The following is an 11,156-nucleotide window of genomic DNA, read 5'->3' as shown; positions in this document are numbered from 1 at the left end:
GATCTTTACTGTGAGGTTTTAGGGGCACTGACTCACTCTGACTCATTCTGTTTGTTTACACATTACGTTAAGCTCATGGAGCCCTTAATAATTTAGGTAGCAAACCATTTTAATTGGAGCTCATTTGAATGTTAATATATAACTTCTGGTGAAAATTTCAAACATATTTTTTACTTACACAAATTGACTTAAAAGATTCCCTGTTGATGGCGACTGCTTATTGTATTGCCATCTTCTATTTGTTTTCTCAAATCTAAATTTAACTCATTAACTTGCCTATTGGTCGTGAAGACTGAGGTGGCTCCAAGGCACTTGGCAACATCCAGTGAAATAAATACTAGGCTGACATGCAAAGAAAGGTAAGCAGGGAGAGAGAGAGAGAGAGAAAACGAAAGAAAAAAAGAGCAAGCGAGCGAGAGAATGTGGTCCACTGGTGCATAAATCCAGGTGCATGATTTATCAGTGCATGCTCTGCAGCTTTTGAAACTGAATTAGTCCCCACCACTGAGACACAGAGGCATCACCATTCATTTACCTGACGAGCCACAGTCTAGCAACTCCGCCCTCCTGAGAACACACACATTCGATCACAATTGGACAAAGGTAAGCGCATGAGCTCCACTCGAGCTCGAACACTAACACTTTCACATACGCTCGCACGTGCTTGTTTCAACATCATTAGGTTCAGTTTTATATACAGCCTTTAGCACAGAGAGAGGAATAAAACGAGCCTCAGCTGTTCTGGCAAGAGCGAAGCATTACATTCGCAGTGTATTAGAGCATCACATTTCCTGACACCTTTTTAGCAAAGCTTCAGCACAATTTCATCTGTAAATACCTGAGCAATGTGGCTGCGAACGGCACAGGCTGAGACACACGGTCGCAACATAATCAAGTTGCGTCGCCATTATTTACTTTAATCAAATCTATTTCATTGCTCTACATCCACAGAAGGCTATAGCAGTTGTTTTAGTTCAGCTAAAAGAAAGAAGTGTAAATCGTTACTTTAGTTTATTTATCCTGTACCTGGTGGGAAATTTTACGTAGTACCATCATTGAGGAATCTGATTTAAATGACCAGTATTAAGTGGACAAATCGAAAGTTTATTCTATCAGCTTATGGGTGAGAGAAGCCAGAGGATGTTTTTTTTAAGTGCAGTGCTTGTTAATGTTAAAACTACTGAATGCAAGGATTCTAAAAAAATACCTGTACAGTGTTTCTCTGTGTATTTGTTACACACAAGAAGATCTGTAGCCACTCTTAGGAAAAAATGTTTGTACTGCAATTTACCAGCCTTATTCCTCATGTCTCAATGACTAGTTGACAAGATACAAGATAATGTGCTTCCATGCACAAAAGCCCAGAATGTCTTTTGGGTTTTATCGCACTGCTTTCAAATATTCTTTTCAATTTACAGTAAAAACATCTATTTCACAACGTGTACTTCGTTATTTTGTTCACGCTAAACTGTGACAGCGATATCTCTATAAATGTTAGTAGTAGGCATGATTGCGTTAGCTACTTTCATCATCAATATTTACAGGTGTCTCCTTCTGGCTTACCTCAATTTTAACAGCCAGTGTCTGTTCTAATGTATTAAAGTACATCCTATGCTTCCAGTAATCTAACTTTACTTTCACATCAGGTTGAGGGGCTTTTTTCTGAACACTTCACAATAATACTATAGAAAATAAACTGGTAATAAGAAGGATGTTTTGGGATGCTGAAACTTATGCCGTGTTTTAGAGCTGTTCAAAGACTAGACTATTTTTCACCAGTCCAGTGAGAAACTATTATTAACTTCTTCCCTTTTGATGCTGTATCAGCTTAAGATGAGGCTGCGGCTGGGCTAGTTTATTGGATACATACATTACTGTCAACTGACCTAGTGTACTTTCAGCTTCAAGCATCTCATCCACATGAATAAACAATCTGGCAATGTAGGAGAGGGTCTTCTGGTACTATCTGATAGAGACTAATGGCAAACGACATTATGGAGGAGAATTCTGACTTTAAAAATGTGTTAATTTATTTTTAATGTCTTGTCGTAATTCGGTACGCATTGCATTTTGATTTCTTGATTTCTTTCTTTTGGGGTTACGTGAAGAAAGTGTGATGCTGTAACTATGGAATAATAAAATCCATCTCCTACTCTTTGTTTTTCTGCAGGTTTCTAATGTAGCCAAGATATATCCATAACAGTACATCTTGTAACTGCTTCTAATTTCACAATTAGTTTTCAAATTTGTCTTTTCTTCTTTTTTGATGGAGAAATATAAACAAGGACCCCCACTTTGCCTTTGCGTTTCTAGAGAAAGCCAAGAGAGGAACTGTGCTACTGTATGAGGAAGTCATACAATAAGAAGAATGTTGAGGTTTCTGCAGGACATGTATGAGGATAGCGTGACAGTGGTAAGGAGTGCAGCTGGAGTGACAGATGAGTCTAAGGTGGGGGTGGGATTACATCAGGGATCGGCTCTGAGCCCTTTCTTGTTTGTGATGGTGATGGGCAGGTTAACAGATGAGGTCAGGCAGGACACGCCATGGACTATGATGTTCACAGACGACATTGTGATCTGTAGTGTGAATAAGGAGCAGGTGGAAGAGAGCCCGGAGAGGTGGAGGTATCCCCTGGAGAGAAGACGAATGAAAGTCAGCATAAGTAAGACAGAATACATGTGTGTGAATGAGAAGGAAGCAGGTGTAACAAGTCTAAATACTGGGGTCAACCATCCAAAGCAACAGACAGTGCACAAGAAACATGAAGAAGAGAGGTGCAGGCAGGGTGGAGCAGGTGGAGACAATTTGTGACAAAAGGAAAGAGTGAAAGGGAAGGTTTACAAGATTGTAGTGAGACCTTCTATGATGTATGGTCTGGAGTTACTGGCACTGACAGAATGACACGAAGTGAAGATGAAGGTCACAGAGATGAATCTCTAAAGATTTCCACTGGGAGTGACCTGCATGGACAAGATTAGACATGAGCATATCAGTGGGACAGCTCACATTGAGCACTTTGGAGGCAAAGTTAAAGAGGCAAGGCTGAGATGTTTGGACATGTGCAGAGGAGAGACAGTGGATATACTGGACAAATGATTAAAGATAAAGCTTCTAGGCAAGAGGAAAAGAGGAACACTATAAAGAAGGTTCATCAGTGTAGTGAAGGAGAACATGAAGAGGTGTTGGTGTGGCTAGGGATAGGATTAGATGGAGGCAGATGATGAAAAAAAGGCAGAAAAAGATGTTTTTCTTTTGTTTTTTGTTGTTTAAAAATTGCTCTTATTCCTGGAGTTTACATTTGTAAACCAAAAGAAACGGCAAAAATAGAGATATTAAGCGAAAGGCAGTTTTGTATTAATAGTAGTAGTAATGGTTAATTATAAGCAGTTATAACCATAAGCAGCAATTTAAGTAGACAAAAAGCTTTTAATGGGTGATTAAAAAGAGTACACCATTACTAGATAATACACCCATAAAGCACTGTATGCATCACTGTATGTGTATATGTGTGTATTATCGTGTAAAAGTTCTGAAAAATTTAAATATAAATATTTAAAATATATGAAATGTGAATATAAATAAATATAAAATATTTATATAAATTAATTTTAAATCCATTTACAATTAAACAAATTGAGCACTTAGCTTGATACTCATGTGCTAGACCACTCACATCTTCAAGCTCATCTTTCCTTTTGAGCCAACCTATAAAAATATAAAGCTGTATCTTTCACAGGTGCTGCACTTTTGCATCGGTAAAACATGTTCACAGGCAGACAATTTCTACAGGTCTCTCAAACACCAGCACAAGCACACATGTACGCGTGCATACCTAAAAAAAATACTATGCTAAGATACTAAGCTGGTAATATTGTGCCAACTAAAGTCCAACAAAATAGTTTTGCCCTGTTGGGACAGTTTTTTTTTTATTTGAGTAATTTAGTAATTCATAAGCTCTTGGGAATTGTCTTCTACTTAGGCATTTAGTGCTTTAATTATTACAATCAGTCATCTGTGTCATTTGATTCCTTGGAAGTGCATTAGTGTGTTATTAAAAACACTGTTTTTCACACATCCAATACAGCATTTTCCAGGCCTTTAACAGTCATCCTTCTCAGTGAATTACACACTCACGGCAGTTATATTGGAAGTGGCACACTTGCTTTAACTAAAAAGTTCTTCTCTTAGTTTGGCAGTGAAAGAGTTAAGTCATCAGCGTGGAGTAATAGCAGGTGGTGATTGGTGGCAAAAGGTTCTTGAATAGAACCTTCATACATAAAAGCACAGGACAGGCGGTTTGCTCTCTGGGGATCACTGTGTGAGCCTCATCCAGTGGTGTATGGGATTGAGCCGAATGTGATTGAATGGGCTGAAACAGGGCTTGATGGTAGTTCTCTGTGTGTGTGTGTGTGCGTGTGTGTGAGAGAGTTGGCTTAAGCGACCTGCCACCCCCAACCTATCTCTTTGATCAATAGCACTGATTGCTCCAATATCATCACCCCTTACACACAAACAGCCACATACTTCACAAAACAGGTCTAAACTTTTGCCCAGGCTTAATTATCAGCAGGGGTTAGTAGGAGTGCAAGTATGTCTGCATGTATGTGCGCATTCATTCATGTAGATTCTGCAGCTCCTCGACTTCTAAATAAGCCAAGAGGCAGAGAATCCATGTGCTCAGTTTTTCCTTGTAACTGCATGGGTTATTGATGGTATATGCCCAGTTCAAAATTATTGGCTCTGCATTTGTTTACATAAGCAATATTTTGAATTCCACTGGCAATAAATTAAAAAGCAATATTCATGTCATAAATTTTGGCAAAACAGAGGGGGGAAAAAGTTGGCTATAGTTACAAAAACGCCAAAGAGATGAATGTGTTTTGGAGTATTTGCAGAAATATTAGAGGCAATGAATCAGGGTTAATAGCAGGAGAAAAATACTTCAGAATAAATAATAACTGGCAAACAATTACGATGCCGCAGACAAAAACAACAGCTTAATTTACTTTCAACTGTAAACGATTCGTATACGTCACGGCAACCAGTAAAGCCATGATAGGCAAAAAAAAGGATTACATTATCTACAGAGCTTATTACCCGCAGCTGAAAAAAGGAGAAGACATACTTTGTAATTTTATTACTGTCTTACAGTAGCAAATCACAATAAACAACTTAATAAATTGAGTACAATATCACAGTACGAAACAGCTCAAAAAGTTCTTGTTCTAGCAATCGACTGCCTGTGTCTAAACTCTGATTCCCAGCCACCTGTACTCGACTTGGTTGTGCCAAGGCCTGCGAAGCTGGACACACCAGCCTGCTATGTTAGGCCAGTTAAATAGTTTGATGTTAGTAAAAGTTGCAGGATTCAAGGGAGTTAAAGCTAGAGTAGGAGCATTTACACAGCATTCACTCACCCATCCAAATCGTGGAATCAAGGTGTTCTAATCACTTCCAGGGTCACATGTGTGTAAAATAGAACATATAGGCATGCAGGCAGCTTCTACAAACATTTGTGAAAGAACAGGTCACTCTCAGGAGCTCAGTGGATTCCACCATGGTACCCTGATAAGATGCCAGCGTGCAGCAAGTCCAGTCATGAAATTTACTTGTTATTAAATATTCCACTGTCAACTGTTGGTGGTAATATAACAAAGTAGAAGCAATTGGGAATGGTAAATGGCCTGTATTTGTATAGCGCTTTAATTAGTCCCTATGGACCCCAAAGCGCTTTACACTACATTCAGTCATCCACCCTTTCACACACTGGTAGTGGCAAGCTACATTGTAGCCACAGCTGCCCTGGGGCACACTGACAAAGGTGGGGCTGCCGGACACTGGCGCCACCGGGCCCTCTGACCACCACCAATAGGCAACGGGTGAAGTGTCTTACCCTTACCTTACCCAAGGACACAACCACCGAGACTGTCGCGGCCGGGGCTTGAACTGGCAACCTTCCGACTACAAGACAAACTGCCAACTCTAGAGCCATGAACGGCCAATGATAGCAACTAAGGGGGTACGCTACGTAAAATCTCACTGCAGGGTCAGTGGATGGTGAGGGTTTCCATGGATGAGTACCTGCTTCCAAGCCTTACATTAACAAACTCAATGTAAAGCATTGAATGCAGAATTGTGAAGCACCACACCACGGGGCTCCAGAGGAGTGAAGACGTGTTCTCTAAAGTGATGAATCGCGCTTCTCTGTGTGTCAATCTGATGTACGAGTCTGGGTTTGCTGGTTCAAAGACTTTCCAAACTTTGTGGGAACAGTTTTGGATGGCACTGTCCTGTTCAAACATGACCAACATTACCAGTGCTTAAAGCAAGGTCCCTAAATAAATGAGAGTTTGGTGTGGAAGAACTTGACTGGCCTGCACAGAGTCCTCACCACAACCCGAACATCTTCAGGATGAATTAGAACAGAGCCTTCGAGCCAGGCCTTCTCATCCAGCATCAGTGCCTGACCTCACAAATACACATCTGGAAGAATGGTCAAAAATTCCCTTACATGATCGGAAACCCTGTAGAAACCTGTCTTCTCAGAAGAGTTGTAGTTGTTATAGTTGCTGTTGATGGTTGGCCGGCATCATATTAAACCCTTCGGATTAAGAATGAGAAGTCATTTAAGTTTTTATGTGAAGGCAGATGAGCAAATACTTACAGCAATAGAGTGTATTTATTTGGCCTTTGATTAATCATTATTAATTACATTTACCACAACTGCATTGCCTTTTTCTTATTTTCTTCCTTCCTTTTTTCACTCCCAGAAGGAGAACTCCTCTTTATTGTTTCATTGAGTATTTAATTCTGTTTCCTCATTCATTGTCTCTCATTGTTTAGAGTCATTCATGCCATTTCCAAATTAATGAGTGAAGTCAGGTGGAGTACTTTAGAGAGGTCATGCCTCGCATACTGTTAATGCAAAAGTTGCACATTGCCACTACAGTAGTGTAACGTTTGTCAGGGTGCAGGGGCTCCCCCACTGGCCTGGTCACCTGCCTTGTCTGTTGGCAAACCACACCTCTACACGGGCGCAGACTCACAGAGTGAAAACTAGGGGTTTTTAGCACAACCAAGATTAACTAACAAAATTCATTGGATCTCCTTTTAGCCACCTTTTGTTTGATTGAAAAGGTTGTTTGTTATGTTGTCCCATCATCAGAGATAGAAGAAAGATTGGAAGCCCAGGCTTTATTTCGGGAGGAAGGGTGCACACGCAGTGAAAAAGTACTCGGTTCTGAATTAGGTCTGTCAGGAAGAATCTGTGTGAGTCATGGCTTATACAGTAGATGGTTGACTTCATGATGAGACTCTACAGTGTTTCAGTGTGTGCAAGGAATTGGTACCAAACTCAACAAGATAAGTTGGTGAGAGTGCATTTACTGAACTCTAGATACCTGTAAGACCAGAAGTAGCGAAGAAAATGTACGTCTTCATGTACAGCAATAAAACTTTTGAATATCTAATAATTAAATAGGAGAAAATGAGGAAATGACATCGGTAATGAATGTTTCTATATATGAACAAAAAATAATTTTGCATACATGACTATTTACATATGTAATTAAAAAATATTTTAAATAAAATAAATAAAATAAAATTGCCTGAAAACTAACACTCTTAATGGAAATTGTTATCATCTAAACCAGTTATGGCTTTAAATAGTCACAGATGAATAGTTCTTACTATTCATAAGAACTATCTTTTAGTGCATTCGTGTGTGTGTGTGTGTGTGTGTGTGTGTGTGTGTAATGAAATCAAGTAGATTTTAATTAAAATGCCCTCACTATCTTATATAGATGTCAGGACAGTATTGCTGTCACTGGCATATTTTATTGTGTCTTTATGTCATATAATCATTCCAAAACTGACGAAAGCATCTTTCGTCTAAAAATAATGAACACTTGTATGTCTGCGGTTTGAATTTACATGTTCAGCCATTCAAAAGGATTCTGATAGAGAAGACAGAATTGTAACCGTGCAAGTTAACAGTGGTTCAAACATGAATGCCGCAGCACACTGCATACATTTTAAACATAGTAGTTGAATTTGATATTTAATGTCCGGTTCTTTGACAGAGTTGTGGTGTTTAAATTGGTGATAAAAAATGTGTTTGCAGAACAGAAATCTCACTATGAAATTTTGTTATCTGTATAGTTTTTCTGAATTGATTTGGCATTATTCTCACAGCAGAAAAGTCATTCTCACCACTCTTGTTCACAAAACATTTAAGCCATTTTTCATTACACAGATTTACTTCAACTCTGTGATGAATGAATAAAAACCTTTCACCACACTTTAAAAGCATCATAATCTTACTGACTTTGGAGTTTTGCAAAAATAAAATGTGAAATATTTTGTTTGAAACTTTACAAAATTCCAGAAATGCAGAAAAGCACAATTATATTTGTGAAACTTTACTGTATGCATCAGGAAACAGACACAGGAAGTATATACAATCTGAGAACATAGAACCGACTGCTGTATACTCCAGCAAAGTCACGCTACATACATTCAGCAACTATTAGTAAGGCTGTTCTACTGCCAGACAACTTTGAGCTGATAGGAAGGTAACAGTAATGCAAACTCATTTAATCACTCCCTTTAATATCATTTAATCTCGAATAAAAAATAAAAAATCCTTCAAGGCATTCCTGATGGTTTTGTGTATTTTGTTAAAAAAAAAAAGAACGACTCCATCTGTAGTGTTTTCAAAAGCAAAAACAAAAGATCTGATCATTTCAAATGCCTCAAACATTATTTAAAGTTAACATGTAAAAGCTGCTGTGATAAAGCTTATTATTTAAGGCATTATACTGCACAGTAGCAGTAATGCACAGTAGCAGTAATTTACATGACAAGCTTTTAGAGATTCACTGGGGAAAAGACAAAACAAGCAAAGCAAATACATATCCTTTCCAACTCTACTATTAAGATTAACATAAAAAGTCTCCTCCCCTGCATTTCAAGGTTTTAGATTTCTGCTGTCTAGTTTGGTGTATCAGCATTATTCACGACAGGCCTGTCCTTTCGTCTCCCATCTGTTATCACCTGTAGCCTTTCACAAAGCAGCAACAGTGAACAGTGAAGGCCATTAACCTATTAGCTGATCACAAACTGTCAGGTGCCCCACTCAAGTCCTTGCTAACAATTCATTGATGGAGATGTGTTGGTTTGGCACAAGAGACATAGAAAATAAAGCCAGAGAAAAATAAACCACATTCATACTGTTAGGGAAACATTGAATGCAAACGGCTCATTTTGGAAAGATGTTCTTATATCATATCTTTTCTCTAAGACCCAGTAAATCTTCAATTAGATGAGCCACAGTCGTATTACATTTGGTTTAAACTGAGGGAATAAAATTTCCTTGTGCTTTGAAGTGATACTTAAGATTTTTCATCCTAAACAAGGTTTTCTGCTTTTTCTATGCGCGTAGGTAAAGAAGAGGATTTTGCACTTAAGTAAGGAACATTGAAGCTTGCTGTATGTATAATTTAATGTTTTTAATTATGGAGTGTTTATTGAACCTTCTGACAAATTAAATTAAATACAAATGAATGTGTATATATGAGTTTTAATCTGGCATCCTTGAGCATTGTATTGCTCACAGTAGCACTGCATGTATCTGACTGTATGAGGCTAGTCACACTGACGATACACAGGTCTTTAAAACTCAACAATATCAAATATGATACACTTGGCATTTTTAGTGAAAGCTAAGTTAGGAACAGAGCTTGACAGCTGATTTAAATTAAAAAGCTTGTAAAAGCATCAGTGTAAATCTTTGCAAGTTCATTTTAGATAAACCAACCATTATCCAATTTAGAATAGAAGAGAATGTCAAAATCAGCATTTGTTCTGATAGTTTAGTAACCAAGTTGACATATGTATATGTCAAATTGCATTACAGCTAACTCCAGCCTCAAAAATCTACCTAAACATTTGCCAGCATTGTTCGGTATTTCTAAATGCTCTTAAATGTATTTGCAGGGCTTTCCTTTAAATTGAATATAATTAATATAATTGAATTAATATAAAATTAATTCTTAAGGAATCTGAAGAAGGAGTGTGAATTTTGGTGTAAATGACCAAAAAATTCAGTTCCATTATTTATCAGCAGTAAGTTTAGTTACAGATAATCAATTTTTTCAGAGATTTTAGTAGTAAGCCCCATTCAAGTGCACAGCTAAATATTATCTGTATAAGGATGAAAACAACATAATTAAAAACAATACTAGCAAAGGGAGCATTAAAAAAAGACAATAAAATAGTCTCTAGGACAGAGTCCTGGGGTACTCCACAATAAAGAAAAATATTTATAAACATAACTGCCCTTTTTTTAGTTTCTAATTTGATGGTGTTACTGAAATTCCAACCCAATTTGGCAATATACCATCAAGACTTGAGAACAGATTTAGCAATATTTGGATTAATGAAATGCCATCATTTGTTTCAAGAGCAAGTCATTTACTCTACTTTAAATAGCTGTCCCAGTGTGTGATGGTGTAGAAAAGAACCTAATTAAACTGTTAGAACTCTCACATATTTGAAATTAAGGTAAATTAAGGTGATTGGGAAGTAATCCAAAACAGATGGGATGCTTAGGAAGCAAGTGTGGGCCTGAGGATGTGAACATTTTAATAGTCTTATAGTTTGCACCTGTGCATTTGACACACACGCATACAAACAGCCACACAAATTACTGGTCCACTCACCCAAATGTTGCCATCTTGATGATAAGGTTTCCAGTTCCTTCCTGTGTCACTGTAGAGAAGGCGATACTGCGTCGTCCAATCAGAGCTGCTGTAGCGACCCTGTGTTGCTATGGCGCTCACCTGCTTTCTTGAACCGAGGTCCACCTGTAGCCACTGGTAATGGTCACTGTCTAGAGGTGACCATCCACCGGCTCCTGCAAAATCAGTAATTATTCATAATGAGTAGGACATCAAAGGTCAGTTTTCCCCAAATAGTTTATATAATTTTAGCAGTATGATAAAAAAAAGTATTATTATTACAAAAGTGAGGTACAACTGTATCTTATTGACAAAGACTTCTGTTAGAGCAGAATCCAAGACAGGTAAAGAAACTCACCGTACTCCAATAATGACATTTTGCAAAAAGCATTAATCGTTACAAGGTTAGTCGATCC

The 11,156-nt window shown here is 38.0% G+C and overlaps 1 protein-coding gene across 2 annotated transcripts in view; it reads right to left on the bottom strand.

Moving 5' to 3' along the window:
• The window catches only part of cntnap2a (contactin associated protein 2a), a 389,684-nt gene that overhangs the window by 214,006 nt on the left and 164,522 nt on the right, over positions 1–11,156 (bottom strand). For both annotated transcript variants that reach the window (XM_085173176.1, XM_085173177.1), the window contains exon 3: positions 10,723–10,916. In XM_085173176.1, the coding sequence (XP_085029302.1) occupies positions 10,723–10,916 (194 nt within the window). The remainder of the gene's footprint in view (positions 1–10,722; positions 10,917–11,156) is intronic.

The sequence above is a fragment of the Neolamprologus multifasciatus genome, chromosome 9 (assembly GCF_963576455.1).
Source record: "Neolamprologus multifasciatus chromosome 9, fNeoMul1.2, whole genome shotgun sequence".
NCBI lineage: Eukaryota > Metazoa > Chordata > Actinopteri > Cichliformes > Cichlidae > Neolamprologus > Neolamprologus multifasciatus.
The sequence above is the reverse complement of the archived record's forward strand: the minus strand, read 5'-3'. Positions and strand labels throughout refer to the sequence as shown.